The 21,384-nt window shown below is 40.5% G+C and overlaps 1 protein-coding gene and 1 non-coding gene across 2 annotated transcripts; one reads left to right on the top strand and one right to left on the bottom strand.

The window, feature by feature from the left end:
* Positions 1-567: 567 nt before the first annotated feature.
* Positions 568-20,181, top strand: LOC131226799 (calcium and calcium/calmodulin-dependent serine/threonine-protein kinase-like). Its single transcript, XM_058222525.1, has 7 exons — positions 568-811; positions 15,418-15,566; positions 16,522-16,620; positions 17,256-17,485; positions 18,533-18,685; positions 19,557-19,617; positions 20,005-20,181. The coding sequence occupies exons 1-7, from the start codon at positions 568-570 to the stop codon at positions 20,179-20,181; spliced, it is 1,113 nt and encodes a 370-aa protein (XP_058078508.1).
* On the bottom strand, positions 4,282-4,388 carry LOC131228325 (small nucleolar RNA R71). Its single transcript, XR_009162833.1, has one exon. It is a non-coding gene; the product is annotated as a small nucleolar RNA R71 (small nucleolar RNA).
* Positions 20,182-21,384: the final 1,203 nt, after the last annotated feature.

Here is a 21,384-nt window from a genome sequence, read left to right as displayed (position 1 = left end):
CTTTCTTGGCATAGGAGGTCTCTTGGCATAAGTTTATTTCTCTTGGACTCTACTATGGCTGACAAAGGGCTCTCATCTCTTAGCATAGGGTCTCTTGAATCCAACCCCTTGCAGATTACCTCCATTAAGTTGAATGGTGACAACTATCTTCAATGAGCACAATCTGTAAAAGTATTTTTAGAAGCCCGTGACAAGTTGTATATTTTGGATGATCCCCCAAGCTCTACAGATGTCACCTACAAGTCTTGGACAAAAGAGAATTATCAAGTTATTGCATGGTTGTTAAATAGCGTGGATTCCTCGATTGGCCACTCAGTGATGTTTTTATCCTCGGCTAAAGTTATTTGGGATACGCTTCATGATATGTTCTCGGAATCTTAGAATTTTTCACGGGTATTCCAGCTTATTCAAGAAATTGGTCGGTTTCAACAAAATTCCAGATCCTTAAAAAACTACTATTCGACGCTTCGGGGTATGTGGGATGAGTTGGATATGTATCATCCTCTTCCTTCTAAATGTAAAGAGGATCATGAACATGCTCATAAGCAATGGGATGATACTCGTATCATGCCATTACTCGCTGGGTTGAGTTCTGATTATCTTCACGTTCGTGATCAGGTTATTATGCAGGATCCCCTTCTCCTATTGACGACAGTCTATGCCATGTGTCAGCGAGTTATGGTCTCTACTCTTTATTCTCATTCATTTGTGCCACCTAAGCGTTCGACACATCTTACTGGCGATCAGTCCTCCCTTGGTCTTCAGGTACCATCCTTGAGCTTAGGGCGTATTTCTGGTTTTGGTAGTCATGGTAGAGGCTGCGAGGGAGATCGCAGTCGCGGCGGCCGTAGTCTTCGTGGTCGTAGTGGACGTGGACGAGGACATGATTGTTGAGGGTCAAATATTGCATATCAGACCCCAGTTATTACTTAGGTTACGAACATGATACTCTTAATGGCCCATTTTAATTGTGTTTTTGATGCAGGATGTATTTAGGAGCTTGAACTGAAAATGGGTATTAAAAGCATGGTTTTAGCGCTCAAGATTCACTAAGGCAAGGGACGGACTTTAGAGGACCAAGATTGACGGATTTACATGTCAGAGATTCGAGAAAATCGAGAAACTGAAGCTCAAGTGGCCCGAAAATTGGTCTAGAATGAGAGATCATAGGGTTCTCACCATCTGCTTGGCTCGAAACTTCATATATGGCCTGAAAAACCCTAAATAAACCGTACACGTCAAACTTCAGTAATTGGATCCGTATGGAAGTGGTCCAACGGTCAGATCAACCCATGAATTACTGATCTGAGGCCCACCTGATATTCAGATATGCTTCAAAATCGAGCCCTATGCGTTAAAAGAGATAAGAAAAGGGACGAATGGACCAGATTTCCCACAAACATCAAGGTAAACCCCACTTCACGTGGCGTGTGTACACATCGGGTGTACACCCGCTGTGCACCGGACCAACCAAATGGGTCAAAGTCGGTTTGACCGACCTTATTTCTTAAAACAGAAATTTCTGTTTACTCTGTTCGCAACAGGGAAATCTGGGCGAAGCTCGGTGGGCCACTACTATCATACCATTCAATGATCCAATCCGTTCATTGAAACCAGGGGGTCAAACCGACCGTATAGTGATCGACGGCCTGAGTATCTCGAACATTGCACGTGCATGAAGTAGCAAACGCTGATCGGATGGCAGAAGCATGGATTCCCTGGGCCACTTCAACGGACAACCAAAACTGTCCCTTCCCAGCTTAATTTCTGAGATAGAAACAATGATCGGACTGGATTTCCAATCCAGCAACGATCAGGGACCCCATATCTAACACAAATTGGGTCGGTTGCATGTGTTGCGTAGAAGGCCTCGCGTCTGTCGAAACCGGACGTTTCGTGTCCGTTCTACGACCATGGCTAGGATCGGCCCAATGATCCCGGCCGTCCAAACCCTTCATATGGGGCAATCGATCACCCCCAAGAAGACTGAACGGAGCAGATCACGCGATCAGTTCCCTGTTTCTGTTTCTACTGGTTGTTGTGCAAGAAGGTTTCCAGATTTATAGCTGTGCACCGACTCCAGCTGTCCACGTCCAATTTCCAATCGACCTCCAGCAGCTACAAAAGAGAGGGACGTGAAGAGAGAAGGGGAATTCAATTTTCGTTGGATCTTGGCTTAGGGGGTGGACGTGAGAGCAAGAGAGGGAGTTTTTTTCTTTAGTTTTTCTATTGAAGTTTCTTCTTTCTTTCTTTTGAGAATTAGTTAATCATGCTTGTGGTTAGCTAACCTCTTAGATAAGGCTAAGAGGTGAAGCTTGTGGTGTGATGGGAATGATTCTATGGCTTTGATTCATGTTATGAACTGATTTGATTCTAGTTTGATTATTAAGGAATGCCTTTAGTTATTAATGGTTTGTTGTGACTAAAATTACAATAGATCTACGATGGCTTGGGTATTTCTTTTTTCTCTTGTGATTATGAAGTCAGGAAACTCTATTGTTTACTATCGTCTCCTGGGCATGGTTAGATGACGGCACCCTTCCTACCGTTCATACATCTCTTAGATTGAAGTAGATTGGTTTAATTCTGTTGTTTGCTTTGTCTCATGGGCATAGTTTTGTGATGGAATCCATGCTAATCTACTTAAATCTTATCTCTCTAAAACTAGATCAAAAGATGTTCAAATTTGATTTTCAGGTTATATCTTCCAACTGGATGAAGATGGGACTCGAAGTCCAGTTGAGTTTATGAATCGACCGTAGATCTCCCTGATCTCTACAAGTGGATCCTCTGAATCCTTAGTTCTTTTCCCTAAATTTTTTAAGTTTTAGATAATTATTTCATCATTATTCCTCAAATTACAGTCGATTTAGATTTCATCTAATTCTAGTTCTAGTTCTACTTAGTTTCAGATAATATACAGGTTTCAGTCCCTTGGGATTCGACCTCGGTCTTACCGAGTTTATTACTACATCACAACCCTATACTTGGGGAGTGAACAAGTTTTTGGCGTCGTTGCCGGGGATTGACGGTTACGATTCTTTGAAATTAATTAGTTTTAGAATTAGTTTAAGATTAGGATTTTACTAACTTTAGTTTTAGAATTTTATTTCTATTTGATTTCTAGAACTAACTTGTTTTCTGTTTTGTAGGATCTTAACATAAACTTCTAATTTGGATTATGAGATAGGTTTTTAAATTGGTAATTTCTTTCTTAAATTCTTCCTTGCTATTTCTAAGTTAGGATTTTCTTTTTTTTTTTAGCAAGTTTCTAATTATAACTCTTTTAGAATCTAACTTTGTTTCCTAATTTATTTTTAGAAATTTTCTACGTATAGATTTTTTTTTAGAAACTAACCTTCCTATTTTGTAAGCTTTTAAGATAGAAATTTCTAATTCGGTAAGCCCTTTCTCTACTTTCTATTTTTCAGATCTCTTTTAGTAACTTACTTTCTAGTTTAGGACTTTCCTAATTTATTTTAAAATTTCACTTTCTTTTAGGAATTTCTTTTTTTAGAAACTAGTTTACTTCTATCTTTCTTTTTAAGGAATTTCTAATTTTAGACCTTCTCTTTAGAAGCTTACTTATTTTGTTTTCTTTTGCAGGTTTCTAACTTAGGGACTCCAATTTAGTAACTTCTTTCCAACCCTCTCTTTCTTTCTAGATTTTCTTTTCCTTTCTTAGAATTAGGTTTTGAATTTGATTGAGGGCTGTGAGTGTTTCATTCCCAAGTGGGCCCGTGACAACACTCGACGTCTCTTGATTGAAGGAGGATTGGTTGAGGGGTTAACTATCCATCGCAGGACAAAACACCACTCGAAATCCCCTGAGTTAATTGAAGTGATGGCTGAAAATCAACCTCTTTTACCCCAACCTAGGGTGGAGGACATTCAGGATGAGAATAAGGTGCATCAAGCACCCCCGCCTCATACTTTACGATATTATTTACAACCAGCGGGGGTGGGTACGCCCTCATGCATGATTTTTCCTGAAAATACAGGAATATGGACATCAAGCCAGGGGTTATCCAACTCCTTCCTAAGTTCCATGGGCTTGAATCTGAAGAATCATATCTACATTTGAAAGAGTTTGATAAGATCATAGCCACTTTATATTTTCAAAATGTGTCTGAGGACACAGTCAGACTGAAACTCTTTCCTTTCTCCTTAAAGGAGAAGGCTAAGACGTGGTTACATTCACTGCGTCCTAGATCCATTGGCACATGGAATGATATGCAGAGGGAATTTATAAAGAAATTTTTTGCACATCATAAAACGATTACCCTTAGAAAAGCAATCATGAACTTCACCCAAAAGGAGGATGAAACATTTTACCAATATTAGGAAAGGTTCAAGGATTTGGTCAGTTCATGCCCACAACACAGCTTTGAAACGTGGCGCATTACAAATTTTTTCTATGATGGACTAACATCTTCCATGTGCCAAATGATCAAGACAATGTGTAATGGAAAATTCATTAATAAAAATATCGACGAGGTATGTGATTACCTCGATAGTCTTGCTGAAAAAACACAATCATGGGATTATTACCCAAAATCGAACACCACGTCTAGGCCGACTCAATCTAAGGAGAAATGTGGATTATATCTCTTGAAAGAAGAGGATGATCTCAAGTACAAAGTGACTACGCTCATAAGAAAATTTGAGGCCATGGAAGGAATGAAGGATAAGGTTAATGAAAGTGTTTGCGGCATCTGTGATTGCAACATTCATACAACTGAAAATTATCCTACAATACCCGCCTTTCGAGAAGTGTTGAATGAACAATCCAATGCCGTAAATACTTATCAAAGACCTTTCAATGGACCAACCTCTAATACGTACAATCCTAGTTGAAAGAATCATCCAAACTTTAATTGGAGAAATGAACAAACTGCTACCCCTCAAAGTTTTTTCAATCAAAATCTAAATTAGGGGAAACATCAAGAAGAACCGGTTCAAAATTCCATGCAAAAGCTGACCCAGGCAATACGAGATTTTATGCAAAAGATGGATTCACGTATGACGGTTATAGAAAAGGGGATGCTTCCTGCACAACCGCTCCCCAATCCTAAACCGCAATACGGGATAAGTAATCTCAGCTCTTCAAATCAAATGGAGCACGCTAAATCCATCACCACTCTTAGGAGTGGGAAGATCATTGATAAAACCCTTCCGGTTAGGCCCGAAAAGCCTTAAGAACCAGAAGAGGACAATAATGATGGATTTAGTGAGGCCCCACAAAAATTAGAACCGGAACTTTTAGAAAAGCCAGTTACTCCATTTACCCAATGGTTGGTCGCACCAAAACCTCTTTCTAACTCTCAGGATATCCTAGAGGTGTTGAAACAAGTGAAAGTCAATATTCCCCTACTTAATGTCGTAAAACAAATACCTTCATATGCCAAATTCCTGAAAGACTTATGCACGAGCAAACGACGGCAGAGTATTCAAAAGAACATCTTCTTGACCGAGAAAGTAAGTGCCATCCTAAAGTAAGATGTGCCACAGAAATTCAAAGATCCCGGTAGCCCAACCATATCATGTGTAATCGGGGACCATCGAATTGATCATGCACTTCTTGACTTAGGAGCAAGCGTCAATCTGATTCCCTACTCGGTATACAGACAGTTAGGTTTGGGGGAATTAAAACCCACCCTAACCACACTACAACTTGCCGATCGCTCTGTTCGTGTACCAAGAGGGATAATTGAGGATGTGTTGGTCCAGGTCGATAGATTTTACTACCCTGTAGATTTTATCATCCTGGACACCGAACCCATCAATAACATGAACACTCAGATTCCTGTCATTCTTGGTCGCCCATTCCTTGCCACTTCAAACGCAATTATCAATTGCAGGAATGGTGTCATGACTATGTCTTTTGGGAATATGACATTGGAGTCAAACATTTTTTTCAATAATGGCAGAAACTTAGAGGATGATGACGACTTCCATGACATTAACATGATTGACTCTTTTGTGGAAGATACGACACATCTGACCCTCTAGAGACGTGCCTAGCCCACTCCCATGATTTTGATGATGACATGATTAGGGAGACGTGTGCCTTACTTGATACTGCACCGGTACTTGAAGTTAACCGGTAGAGGCCACAATTTGAAGAGTTGTCCCAAACTGATGTAGTGCCTCTACCGTCTAACCTCAAGCCATCGAAGCTTGACCTAAAACCTTTGCCCTTTGATTTGAAATATGTTTATTTAGGTCAAGATGAGACATACCCGGTGGTCATCTCTGCCCACCTGGAGAAAGAACAGGAGAGCATGCTCATATCTACTCTCATCGAGCATAAGGGAGCCCTTGGATAGACGATAGCGGACCTCAAGGGAATCGACCCCTCGATTTGTACTCACCGCAATATCTTGAGGATAATGTGAAGACCGCTTGAAAATCACAACGCAGACTAAATCCAAACATGAGGGAAGTGGTTAAGGCCGAGGTTCTTAAACTATTGGATGTGGGTATCATATATCCCATATCCGATAGTCAATGGGTGAGTCCAACTCAGGTAGTTCCTAAGAAGTCCGAGATCACCATCGTAGCCAATGTCAATAATGAACTCGTGCCAACTAGAGTTACTACTGGTTGGAGAATGTGCATTGACTACAGAAAGCTGAATACCGTCATGAGGAAGAACTACTTTCCTTTGCCCTTCATTGATCAAATCTTGGAAAGGCTAGCTGGTCATTCCTATTACTGTTTCCTTAATGGGTATTTGAGCTACAATCAAATTGAAATCGCCCTTGAGGATCAGGAAAAGACCACATTTACATATCCCTACGGCACCTTTGCCTACAGAAGGATGCCATTCAGATTATGTAATGCCCCTGCCACCTTTCAGCGATGTATGATGAGTATCTTTTCTGACATGGTGGGAAAATATCTAGAGGTCTTTATGAACGATTTTTCTATTTTCGGTTCATCTTTCAGCGAGTGCTTAGAGAGTCTTAAATGTGTGCTGAAAAGATGTGAAGAAAAAAACTTGGTATTTAATTGGGAGAAGTGTCATTTCATGGTTCATAAGGGAATTGTCCTTGGACATATTATCTTGTCCAAAGGAATCGAGGTGGATAAGGCAAAAATTGATCTTATCTCTAACTTACCTCCACCCAAGAACATACGAGACGTGTGATCCTTCTTAGGACACGCTGGGTTTTACAGAAGATTTATAAAGGACTTTAGTCTCATCTCTCATCCTTTATGTAATATACTTCAAAAGGATACACCATACGAGTGGACTGAGCCATGTCAGGAAGCTTTCACTAAGCTTAAGGGCATGTTGACTAGTGCACCCATCACACAACCACCCTACTGGGGCATTCCTTTTGAACTTATGTGCGACGCGTCTGATTATGCTCTTGGGGCGGTTCAAGGCCAGAGAAAAGATAAGAAACCCTACGTTATTCATTATGCGAGTAAGACTCTAAATCCTGTCTAAGTGAACTACTCGACTACGAAAAAGGAACTCTTGGCCGTAGTGTTTGCTTTGGATAAATTTTGATCCTACTTGATCAGATCTATGATCATTATTTACACTGATAACGCGGCGCTCAAGTATCTTCTGTCTAAGAATGATGCTAAGCCCCGCCTGATACGATGGATCCTCCTACTCCAGGAATTTGACCTAGAAATAAAAGATAAAAAAGGAGTAGAAAATGTAGTGACTAACCATCTTTCTCGCCTTAATCCCTCTGATTCCCTTGAAACTATACATATCAATGACATGTTCCCTGATGAACAAAATTTTCAGGGTCTCCCATTCACCTTGGTTCGCTGATATTTCTAATTATCTTGCCATAGGTTCCATACCGGCACATTGGACTACGCAAGATAAGAAGAAATTTTTCACCGAGGTGCGCAACTTTTTTTGGGATGATTCATATTTAAATATTGCCCAGACCAAATCTTAAGGAGATGTGTGCCAGATATTGAACATCAGAGTGTCATCTCTTTCTGTCATTCACAGACCTGTGGTGGTCACTTTTCTGCTAAAAAGACCACAGCCAAGATTTTGTAATGTGGCTTTTATTGGCCCACTATGTTCAAGGACACTCATGAGTTTTACAAGGCTTGTGAGCGTTGTCAGAAATTAGGAGTATTGTCTCATCGAAATATGATGCCTTTAAATCTCATCCTTATCATAGAAGCATTTGATTGCTGGGGCATTGATTTCATGGGACCATTCTCCCAATCTTTTGGAAATCTATATATTTTGCTCGCTGTAGACTATGTCACTAAATGGGTTGAAGCGATTCCATGTCGGAATAATGACCATCGCACGGTCATTAAATTCCTAAAAGAGAACATCATTTCCCGATTCAGAACGCCTCGAGCTATCATTAGTGATGGGGGCTCACACTTTTGTAATAGGTCATTCGAGAGTTTAATGAAGAAATACGGTATCTCTCATAAGGTGAGCACCCCATATCACCCACAGACAAGTGGGCAAGTTGAGATTTCCAATAGGGAGATCAAACACATTTTGAAGAAAACGGTTAACCCTGACCGTAAGGATTGGTCAATCTGATTGACCGATGCCTTATGGGCTTACCATACTGCGTTTAAAACCCCTATTGGAATGTCTCCTTTTAGACTTGTCTATGGGAAGGCTTGTCACTTGCCTGTGAAGTTGGAACATAGAGCTTACTGGGCAATCAAAAAATTGAATTTCAATCTGAACAACGCTGGCTCGCTACACAAACTTCAGTTGAATGAACTCGAAGAAATCCGGAATGACTCATACGAGAACTCGAGAATGTACAAGGACAGAATGAAGGCATTTCATGACCAACGTATTCTGTGGAAATCATTCACACCAGGTCAGAAAGTCCTTTTATATGATTCTCGACTACATCTCTTTCCGGGTAAGATTCGATCTCGTTGGACCGGCCCTTACATTGTGGTTACTGCTTATCCTCATGGGGCCGTCGAGATAAGAGATCACGACAATGGTAAGGAGTTTAAAGTAAATGGACATCGATTAAAACCATTTGTCGAGAAATTTGATTCAGAGGACATTCATGCCTCTGACTGCTCCTGTTTACCAGGATTGATCTCTTAGTCTGATGGAGGTATAGGTAGGTTTATTTCTTTTATAGGACTAGGGCAGTTTGCTTTATACATTGTTTTATGATAGTTTGCTTTTGTTTGTTTCTCTCTTGTGTTGACCCGCTCTCATGCTGAGATCTCTATGGAAAAGTCTCTCTCGATTCGTTATCCAGGTACTATCTTCCTATCATTTCTCATTTACTTTCAATGTCCTATGTACTTGGCATACTTATTTCCTTTACATTGAGGACAATGTAGATTTTAGGATGGGGGTGGGAGATTAGGTTGCCTAATCAGTGTTTTCTTGGTCTTAAGTGAAAATTGTGAAATTTTTTAAAATTTTCTGGAATTTCTTATAAATTCGATGCGATTTTGATAACCATCTTTGATTTAGAATTACAAGATACGTGATGTTGGTATTTTATGACTCTTGGATTCAGTTATCTATTAGACTTCACAGTTAAATTTGAAGTGTTAATCCATAATTAGAAGTTATAAACATTGATTGAATCATGATTTCACATGTCACATCTCGTTTTCACATTAAGGTTTGAGTTTGATATTGAAGGGTTAACTTGGTAATCACTAAGCACGTAAGAAACCAGCCTGAAAAATTTGCCCGTTATGAAAAAAAAAAACAAACAAATACCTTTGTAAAGGGTTGGGCAAATAATCTTCACCATAGGTTTACTCCCTATAGGTGTAGATTTAATTCCCTATATATGGATGATATGTGAAAAGGGTTGGGTGTACAGTCTTTATCATAGGTTTGCTCCCTATAGGTGAGGATTTGATTCCCCTTCTTGGCATTACTTTTAATGGAAAAATCAAAAGTTGGAAGAATGAAAAGATGATGTGAGGCAAGTTTTGGTTATCATGAATTCTCTTGTTGGTTGCCAATGACATACTGAAATAGAGAAATGAATTTTAATGATGATAAGCCGAGATTACACTATGCACCCTTGGAACTCAATGTTTAGAATCTTTTCTCATTGATGGATTAATACTTTAAACTTGATTATGAAGTTTACTGTGTGCTTGAGTCTAGGAAAGAGTTATGCCCAACATTCATGAATCTTAAAATTCTAATATCTAGATTGTTTTTCAAAAATCACTCGAGTTCATAAAAATTGTCCTGTAATTCTCAACTTATTTTCAGCATACTTTGCTCGAGACTAGTAAGATGCTGGTTGGGGGTTGTGTTGAGGGTCAAATATTGCATATCAGACCCCAGTTATTACCTAGGTTACTAACATGATACTATTTAATGGCCCATTTTAATCGTGTTTTCAATGTAGGATGTATTTAGGAGCTTGAACTGAAAATGGGTATTAAAAGCATGGTTTTAGCGCTCAAGATTCACCAAGGCAAGGGATGGACTCTAGGGGACCAAGATCGACGGATTTACATGTCAGAGATCCGAGAAAATTGAGAAACTGAAGCTCAAGTGGCCCGAAATTGGTCTAAAATGAGAGATCACAGGGTTCCCACCATCTGCTTGGCTCGAAACTTCATATATGGCCTGAAGACCCTAAATAAACCGCACACATCAAATTTCAGTAGTTGGATCCCTATGGAAGTGGTCCAACGGTCAGATCAGCCCATGAATTACTGATCTGAGGCCCACCTGATATTCAGATATGCTTCAAAATCAAGCCCTATGCATTAAAAGAGATAAGAAAAGGGACGAACAGACCAGATTTCCCACAAACATCAAGGTAGACCCCACTTCACGTGGCGTGTGTACACATCGGGTGTACACCTTCTGTGCACCGGAACAACCAAATGGGTCAACGTCGGTTTGACCGACCTTATTTCTTAAGACGGAAATCTCCATTTGCTCTGTTCGCAACAGGGAAATCTGGGCGAAGCTCGGTGGGCCACTACTATCATACCATTCAATGATCCAATCCGTTCATTAAAACTAGGGGGTCAAACCGACCGTACAGTGATTAACAGCTTGAGTATCTCAAACGTTGCACGTGCATGAAGTATCAAACGCTGATCGGATGGCAGAAGCACGGATTCCCTGGGCCACTTCAACGGACAACCAAAACCGTCCCTTCCCAGCTTAATTTTCGAGATAGAAACAATGATCGGACTGGATTTCCAATCCAGCAACGATCAGGGACCCCATATCTAACACAAATTGGGTCGGTTGTATGTGTTGCGCAGAAGACCTCGCGTCTGCCGAAACCGGACGTTTTGTGTCCGTTCTACGACCATGGCTAGGATTGGCCCAATGATCCTGGCCGTCCAAACCCTTCATATGGGGCAATCGATCACCCCCAAAAAGACTGAACGGAGCAGATCACGCGATCAGTTCCCCGTTTCTGTTTCTACTGGTTGCTGTGCAAGAAGGTTTCCAGATTTGTAGATGCGCACCGACTCCAGTGGTCCACGTCCGATTTCCAATCGACCTCCAGCAGCTACAAAAGAGAGGGACATGAAGAGAGAAGGGGAATTCAATTTTCGTTGGATCTTGGCTTGGGGGGTGGATGTGAGAGCAAGAGAGGGAGTTTTTTTCTTTAGTTTTTCTATTGAAGTTTCTTCTTTCTTTCTTTTGAGAATTAGTTAATCATGCTTGTGGTTAGCTAACCTCTTAGCTAGGGCTAAGAGGTGAAGCTTGTGGTGTGATGGGAATGATTCTATGGCTTTGATTCATGTTATGAACTGATTTGATTCTAATTTGATTATTAAGGAATGCCTTTAGTTGTTAATGGTTTGTTGTGACTGAAATTACAATAGATCTGCGATGGCTTGGGTATTTCCTTTTTCTCTTGTGATTATGAAGTCAGGAAACTCTGTTGTTTACTATCGTCTCTTGGGCATGGTTAGATGACGGCACCCTTCCTACCGTTCATACATCTCTCAGATTGAAGTAGATTGGTTTAATTCTGTTGTTTGCTTTGTCTCATGGGCATGGTTGTGTGATGGAATCTATGATAATCTACTTAAATCATATCTCTTTAAAACTAGATCAAAAGATGTTTAGATTTGATTTTTAGGTTATATCTTCCAACTGGATGAAGATGGGACTCGAAGTCCAGTTGAGTTCATGAATCGACCGTAGATCTCCCTGATCTCTACAAGTGGATCCTCTGAATCCTTAGTTCTTTTCCCTGAATTCTTTAAGTTTTATATAATTATTTCATCATTATTCCTCAAATTACAGTCGATTTAGATTTCATCTCATTCTAGTTCTAGTTCTACTTAGTTTCAGATAACATACAGGTTTCAGTCCCTTGGGATTCGACCTCGGTCTTACCGAGTTTATTACTACATCACAACCCTATACTTGGTGAGTGAACAGTGATGGTTCCCGCATTTGTTCACATTGCGGTGGAACTAATCACACTATTGATTATTACTGGTAGCTACATGGTTGTCCTACGTATGCCGCTGCTTCTGTTGCTTCCACTGTTGCTTCTGTTGCTTCTGAGACATAGTCTTCCACCCCGACAGCTGAGCAGTCTACTTCAGGGGAGTCTCTTATCATTTCTCGGGCGGTATATGATGCCCTTATGCTTTTTCACATGCGGGATATTCCTGAGCCTTTTCACGCAGCTTCGACCCAGTTAGGTACTGCTCTTCTTTCGTCATCCTCTCCTACCTCCTGGGTCATCGACTCTGGAGCTTCCTCCCATATGACTGGTAAGTTGCAATTCTTTTCTTCTTATTCTTCTTCTTCTCCCACTCAGTATGTCACAGTCGCAGATGGAACCCAATCTCCCATCTCTGGGATTGGTTCCATCCCTCTCTCTTCTTCCTTGTCATTGTCCTCAGTATTGCATGTGCCTCGTTTTCCATTAAACTTTTTGTCTGTTAGCTCTCTTCCTAAATCACTCAATTGTTTCATCACCTTCTTTCCTTCTTATTATTTGTTTCAGGACCTCCAGACGAAGAGAGTGATTGGTAGGGGGCATAAGCGAGGAGGCGTTTATCTTTTCGATGATACACCTGTTGCCGCTTCTAGTACCCTTTTTCTAGATTGAGAGTCCATGACTCGGTGGCATTGCCGCTTAGGCCACCCATCCATTGCTAGATTGAGACTTTTGATTCCCTCCTTATCTGTCACTAAACCATTATGCTATGATATTTGTGAATTGTCTAAACATCATCGTGCTACGTTTCCTCCTAGCTCTTATGGGAAGAAATCTCAACCTTTTCTTCTAGTTCACTCGGATGTCTGGGGACCAGCTCTGGTTACCTCGACTTTGGATTTAGATATTTTGATACCTTTATTGATGATTATTCCCGCATGACTTGGATTTATCTTTTGAAATCTAAAAGTGAAGTGTTTGATACGTTTAAAGCGTTTTATCATGAAGTGTGCACTCAATTTCTTTATTCCATCAAATCCCTCCATTCTGATAATGGGGGAGAATACATGTCTACTGCCTTTCTGTCCTTCTTGTAGGAACGTGGTATTTTGTTTAGGACGTCATGTGCTCGCACTCCTCAACAAAATGGAATTGCAGAATGAAAGAATCGCTATCTTCTTGAAGTTGCTCGCACCCCTCTTCTTGGTATGCATCTACCCAAACATTTTTGGGGTGATGCTCTTTTAACTGCTACTTTTCTTATTAATCGTATACCCTCACGTATTGTCTTACAAATTTTCATTTACTATATTGTATCCTCATGATAATCCATTTCCTCTACCACCTAAAGTTTTTTGTTGTACATGCTTTGTTCAAATTTTGGATTGGAGTAATGATAAACTTAGTCCCAGGGCAATTAAATGTGTCTTTATAGGGTATACTCGAAGTCAGAAAGGGTATAAATGCTTTGACCCATTGACTCATAAGAAATATGTCTCTGCCGATGTCACCTTCTTTGAGGATCTTCCTTTTTTCTCCTCTCCAGGCCAATCCCTCTGTGATCCTCTTGCTCGTCAGGGGGAGTATGACTCTTATCCTCTTTCCACTAGTGATCATGAAAAAACTCCTCTCCCCACTAGTGATCATGGGAAAACTCTTCTCCCCTCTATTCAGCATCCTGTTGGTGATATGGGTGAGCCTAAGCCTCTGCAGGTGTATCATCGTCGAGATAAATCTTCACAAGCTCAGCCATCCACCCTTCCGCTCACTTTGTATGTTGGTTCAGGTGACTTTCCTAACTCGAGTTTAGATCTTCCCATTGTCTTGCGCAAAGGGTCACGATCTTGTACTCAACACCCCATTAGTAATTTTGTTTCATATGATCATCTTTCACCATCTTTTCAGTCGTTTGCAGCTTCCCTTTCATCACAGACTATTCCTAGATCTCTCTCACATGCTCTTCAGAGTCCTGATTGGACAAAGGCGATAATGGAAGAAATGTCTGCTCTTGAGAAGAATCATACTTGGGATCTTGTGCCACTTCCTGTAGGCCATAAACTTGTTGGCTGTCGATGGGTTTATACAATCAAGTTTCTTCCAGATGGCTCAATTGATCGCTATAAAGCCTGTCTTCTTGCTAAAGATTACACACAGACTCATGGTGTGGATTACTTCGAGACATTCTCTCCGGTGGCTAAGCTTAATTCAATTCGCGTTGTGCTCTCTTTTGACCGTTAATTTATCATGGCCCTTGTTTCAGCTTGATGTTAAGAATGCATTTCTCCATGGGGATCTTGTAGAGGAAGTTTACATGCATCAACCTCCTAGCTTTGTTGCTTCTCACAACCCTGCACTTGTATGTCGATTGAAGAAGGCTCTTTATGGACTCAAGCAATCTCCATATACATGGTTCGAAAATTTTAGTCAAGCTCTCTTGGAGTTTGGCTTTGTTCGTAGTCATGCTGATCATTCTCTCTTTATACGCCGTCGATCGACGGGTATCATGGTTCTCATTGTCTATGTGAATAATATTGTTTTGTCCGGTAGTGATTCTGCTGGAATGAGGGAGGTCAAAGATTTTTGAAGACCAAGTTTGAGATCAAGGATCTTGGTCCTCTTCGCTACTTCTTCGGAATTGAAGTTGCTCGCTCATCATCCAAATTGGTCTTGTCACAATGAAAATATACGCTCAATCTTCTCATGGAGACCGGCATGTTAGGGTGCAAGTCTGCTACCACTCCTATAGATACTTCATAGAAGCCTCGACCAGATGATGGTGCTCTCCTTACTGATCCCGAGATGTATCGACGACTTGTAGGCCAGCTTATTTACCTGACTATTACTCGCCCAGATCTCTCATTTGCGGTGGGGGTTGTTAGCCAATTCATGCAAGCTCCTCGTACTTCTCATCTCACGGCTGTCTACCGTATACTTCGGTATTTAAAATCAGTCCCGGGTCTTGGCCTCCTCTTTCAGTTGCATGGTCATCTTCATCTTTCTGGCTATTCCGATGCTGACTGTGCAGGTAGTACTTTTGATCGCCGCTCTATATCCGGCTTTTGTACCTTCCTAGGTAGCAATCTTATAACCTGGAAGAGCAAAAAGCAGCTAGTTATTGCCCGGTCCTCGGCAGAAGCAGAATATCGTGTTATGGCTCATGCGACGTGTGAACTTGTGTGGCTTCGCAATCTTCTTGAAGAACTTGGCTATCTTCCTTCGGATCCTATTCCTCTTCATTGTGACAATCAAGCGGCCATCCATATTGCTCGTAACCCAATTTTCCATGAGCGAACCAAGCATATTGAGGTCGACTGTCACTTTATTCGGCAGAAAGTCGCTTTTAAGGAAATCATCACTCCTTTTGTTCGATTTGGGGATCAACTTGCTGATGTTCTTACAAAGTCCTTGAGTCGAAATGCTCTTCATCGTATTCGTGACAAGTTGGGCATGATTAACATCTATGCTCCAACTTGAGGGGGAGTATAGAGAATGCTAGTGTATTGTATTTATTGTGTGTGGTTAGTGGGCGGCCCTTTTAATGTAAGTGCATGTGCACACTTCCCTATTCTCCTGCAGTGTACTATATGTTTTATCATAATAAAATATTATGTGTTACGGCAAGCAAGCCCAACACATCATCTCTCCCAAACTCTCCTCCTCCTCATTCTTCTCTCTCAATATTCTCATCGCTTCTTCACATTATCCTCATCAAATCCTTCTCTACTACTACAACTGGGCACTTAAAACCTCAAAAATAGCAAAAAGGGGACATTAAAAGTAGTGACTGTCGGAAATTATAGTGCATGTTCAGGTCATTTTCGTCGTCGATCCCCCCCCCCCCCCCCCCTTTTTTCCTCCTATCCTGGCCCTTCATGAAGTCAACTGCAATCTGTTATACATCAGAGCTGCTCAACCTTTCTTCCCTTCTCTGTATCCCTAACTTCAAAATTTCACCTCCAAATGCATGGATGTTGGTCTTAGCAGTCCTTTCCTTCTTTCTTTCTTTCTTTCTTTTTTCTATGTTGTTTTAGGGGAATTTGTAGAAAAGATTTGTTGTATGAAATGATTTCACACTCACTGCTGCTATACTTCTGGCATTTCTGTTTCCTACGGGAAATGATTTCCAAACTTTGATGAACATACTTGGAAGACCATCTCTTCATCCGCAAAGCAATTGATTTCCAGTCTTCTAACTGCTGGTCCTCATAGAAGACCCACTGCACAAGGGGTATATAGCATGACCATTAGTCCATTCATGTTATATTAGCTACTTATGCTCAAATCTAAAAAGGCATCAATCATACAGGTTGGCCATCTCTTTGTATTACAAGCCGCTCGTATTGTGGGCCTAGACCAATATTAGGATCATCTAATGGTGATGATTTTTTGCAGTGCCTCTGACCCACCATGGAGCCCCCACATAAGAACAAATATGATCAACAAAAGGTGGCCCACATATCATGTTGATTGGTATGAGCAAATGCTGGTTCAAACATTTTTGTATTTCCCATTTAAGTATCAGCATTCTTATGAATTTCTCATCCAAAGCTAGATAAAGTCATTGAAAAACTTGCCGAGTTAACTTGATCAAGACTTGGGTTGAGTTAGGGGAGGTAATTTAATATTTCTTTCTAGTAAAAAAAACCCAGAAAATCTCAATTGAGTAATCAGCATCCCAAAAAACCAGAGTAAATGACAATCCTTTGAAATTAAAAAAGGCAACCAAGTAGAGTTTCGAGTCAACTAGTACTCAAGCCTTCTCCAATTCTAAGCTGAATTCTGAGTTTTCAAACATTATTCTTATACATGATATAATATACACTGTTATTAACTATTATATTATAAAACTTGTCCTATAAACAGCTTCTACTGCATCCATGGGTGATTGGTGACTCTGCAAAGGACCTAATGGACTTGGAGGTTGTTTCACGGCTGCAAAGTTTCAATGCAAGGTGCAAATTCCATAATGCAGCAATAGCGAGCGTGTTGGGTAGCATGGTTTTCTTGCAAACGAAGAAGTTGAGGACTCTGTTAGGGTCCCATGATCTTACTCATGAGGAGCTCGAGAAGCTGAGAAAACATTTCAAGAGAATGTGAGTTGCTTCTCTACTCTCTCCTCCATTAGTATCTTATGGGTGAAACCAGATGCACAATGTTATAGAACGAATGCAGATAGAATCTTATGATTCATGATTGGATATTATTGGGATCTAATCCCATGGAAAACGGTAAAGAATTCAACCTGAATCCTATCTAAAAAAGAAAAGAAAAGAAAAGAAAAATCAAACAGTTCACTCAAAGTGAATGTTTATGGATTTATGATGTTAATGTTTTAAAGTTAGTTTTAGGGTCTACTCAGATGCCCTGTTGAACGAACTTGCAAGAATTCAAAGTATAGAGGAGATGACCAAACTCAATGTGGGAAGTGGGAATACTGTAATTCGTGTTTCGTAGTGATGACCAAATCCTAACTGCAATTCCATGCATTTTAAAGGTCAACTTGGAGTGGTTGGAATTGCTAATATGAACAGAACTACTGTAATTCAGTTCAATTGAGCAATCCAAACAGCAGCTTTCTCTAATTGAGATTTGTTGTAGAGAGATTTTGGGAAAATGGCATGTTAATGAGAGAATGACCTCCCTAACCTCTTTTATTAATAATTGAATAACAAAGATATGGTGCCCAAGGGAGCACTGAAATAAACTAAATACTCCCTCTAACAAGATTAATCAAATTGCAAGTAACATTCCAATATTGACTCCCCTAAATCAAGGGCACCACTGGATGAGCATATCCCAACCGCCAAATTGGTGGACTGATAAAAAGAAAGCTGTTACAATCTTCTTCTTTCTTTTTTTCTTTTTTTATTTTCCATTTTTTTGAAAGATAGCAATCTAAATTTGATAGGCAAAATCACAAAATTATCATGATGAAAACAATGTGATTTTCGGGCAATTGTCCATCGACAATGAGACTCACGAATGGGAGTCTAGACTGGTGTTATTTTGTGCAGATCTATTGAGGGTGAGTGGCCTTATCCTGTGAAGTTTGACCGACCCATGTTGTAGTCTAGCCCAAAAATTGAATACTAATTAATTTTTTGAATGTCTGATCAATAAATGAGAAGCCTTCAATGCAGATGTGCAAATCGAGACACTGCCACTCTTTCTGAATTTGAACGAGTGCTAAAAGCAATAAACATGAGCTCACTTCTCCCCCTTGCTCCACGTGTCTTTGATCTATTCGACAACAACCGTGATGGGACTGTGGACATGACAGAGATCCTATGTGGCTTCTCAAGCCTCAGAAATTCACATGGAGATGACGCTTTCTAGCTCTGCTTCCAGGTAATTTACTACAGCAAACTACAGACAGGAGGAAACACAGATCTTGAAGATTCTTTTGTGGTGGGGCCCAATAAACGAATGGTTTGGATCACTAAACAATGCGCACCACTTTTACAAACTAGATCTGAGTGTACTCCCATATCCATTGGTCAAGCCATCAAGGATCGTGTAACTATTCCTGAGTTAATTAGTACTACTCAAGATACTCTCCAGCAGTATTTTATTTTGTTTTTGACAAAATGAGTAAATATATAATGTTGGATTGAGAATTTGCTCATTTACTTTGGTGGGGCCCATGGTCTATGGGAGATAACCCAAAAAATCTTCGCCACTGGATGTCCTGACTATTCTGTATGTTGCGGACTGTTGGTTGTAATTATCCATTTTTATTGGATGGCTGATTTCATCTGATAGGGGATATATTAGGCCATGGCACATCCCATGATGGGGCCTTCTGGATAGTCTCATAGGATATTGAGAGGTCCACTGCCTGTACCATTGATGGGTAAGAGAAAACTAGGCAACTATTTCGATCACATATTGTATATATTGCTTCTCTTATTCAAATCAGAATTCAAAATGCTTATCAACATAATTTAAAACATTTTTAATAATTTCAAACAGCTGCATTTGTTACGTATAAACTCTATTTTGATCATTTTCTGAAACGGCCTAATACACAATTTGTTTCTTGTGCCTATGTCTTCCAAGGAACTGTGTATTCATCAAGTGAAATGAAATTATCTTTTCATATCTCGAATTTCTATACTACATAAAATTTTGAGCTTAATATGTGTGCATTTTATGTTCCCATCAGATGTATGATAGAGTCAGGTCAGGATGCATCATGAAGGAAGAAGTAGCGTCAATGCTTAGAGTAAATATCTCTCACCCTTCCTTTGAAGGCTGCAGAGTTTTAAGAAATGCTAAAGCAGTACAAAGGTGCAAGATATGTCCATTGATCTGATGGGGGCCACCTTGAAGATGCCCTGGCCCAAAAATCACAACGATCCACTTACTAGGGGAGCCATACATGTTGATCCATGTTCAACATTTGTGTGTCTCACCTGATATGCAGACCAACCAGAATTTTGGGACAAGGTGTGTTCATGGCATTCCCCACCTAATGAACAGCCTGGATCTTGTACATGTGCAACCTGAATCTCCGCCTTTCCAGTCTGCCTACACATGAATCACCTTAGCATTTCTCTGTAGTTTTACTTTGGATATGGTAGAAAACATCTGCTAACTGAAATCCATATAGGCCTTGCCAGAAGACTGCCTTCCTGCAGACATAACTGAACCTGGGAAGCTTGATGAGATTTTCGATCAGATGGATGCCAATAGTGATGGAAAGGTCACGTTCGATGAGTTCCAAGCTGCCATGAAGAGAGACAGTTCCCTCCAAGATGTAGTCCTCTCTTCTTTGCGGCCAATCTAGTTCATCAGTTTAGAAAATTTTGATCAACAATATGCTTCTCTTTCTTTTGATTATTGTTATTCACAGTTATTAGATATGCAAAAGATTATACAAAAATGAGAAGGCTTAGTCCTTGGCCAATTTCATGATGTCTGGTCTGGAATTGCGGGAAGTGAAAACAACAACTACTCATGTTTCTCTTCACGCATGGCAATGTGGCATTTATTTCTTTGGTGGGCTCCACCACGAATGTTTCATGACCTAGGAGTATCTTTCGACAAGAAACAAATGCATTCGATTTGGGGGATTTCATTCAATGATAACAAATAAAGAATGAGAGAACAATGATCACAAAGCATTCTATTTATTCTGAGTTCATTTATATCCTTTGATTTCCCTTGATTCTAAGGTAGATTATAATGAATATATAAACACAATGAATGAAAGAGAAAGATAGTTCAATGGCAATTTTAGTAGCATTTCGTCGCTTATTTTGTTCATTGCAAAGGCAGATGAGTCATGCAGACTTAAAGCTCTTGATTTGGTTGTGCGATAGGCATTGATCATTCTTCCACTTATCCTTTCAGTCATACAGACATACTCTTCTTTCTCCTAGAGCTCTTTCTCTGTGCTTCACATTTCCTTTACTTTTCCCTTGTGAATTCGACAATTGGCGCACTTGATAAAGGAAGGGGCATTTTGGGTAATAATATTGGTGCACAATCTAAGAAGAGATGGAAACTTCATGAACTTGCTTTGTGCCATAATTCCTTTGGGCGGATCTTCCATCATGCTCCACTTTTCTCTCTCCTCTGGGAGTTCCTTGAGACTCTCCAACTTATGTCTATCCAAATGAAGATGTGAGAGGCGTATTTTTAGGCGTCTTGCACGTGTGAAGGCTATCTGCGCACAATAGGGTGCGCACAACAGCTTCTAGCGCACAACGCCTTTCAGCACACAGCAACTTTTAACGCGTAATGCCTTCCAGCGTGCAACAACTTCCAGCGCGCAACACTACTGAGGGGCGGACGAGCGTCTCTTCCAACTTCTTCCCCCCACAAATGAGTCCTCTCCCAAATGAGGAGAGGGGTGCGGTATTTATAGACTTCTCACACGTGTGAGAGGGCTATTTGCACACAACAGCTTCCAGCGCGCAACAACTTCCAGCGCGCACCTGCTTCCAATGCGCAGCATCTTCTAGCGCATAGAAGCTTCCAGCGCGCA

The sequence above is a fragment of the Magnolia sinica genome, chromosome 15 (assembly GCF_029962835.1).
Source record: "Magnolia sinica isolate HGM2019 chromosome 15, MsV1, whole genome shotgun sequence".
NCBI classification, from domain to species: Eukaryota; Viridiplantae; Streptophyta; class Magnoliopsida; order Magnoliales; family Magnoliaceae; genus Magnolia; species Magnolia sinica.
Note: the sequence above shows the minus strand (reverse complement) of the source record. Positions and strands in the feature narration are given on the sequence as shown.

What these genes read in the sequence shown, in the direction of transcription:
- LOC131226799 (XM_058222525.1), top strand. Translation starts at nt 568, where the DNA reads ATGCCATTACTCGCTGGGTTGAGTTCTGATTATCTTCACGTTCGTGAT. An exon ending in CTCATGCGACGTGTGAACTT is followed by an intron (nt 15,567 to 16,521) that starts GTGTGGCTTCGC and finishes TGATTTCCAAAC; the next exon opens with TTTGATGAACATACTTGGAA. An exon ending in GAAGACCCACTGCACAAGGG is followed by an intron (nt 16,621 to 17,255) that starts GTATATAGCATG and finishes TCCTATAAACAG; the next exon opens with CTTCTACTGCATCCATGGGT.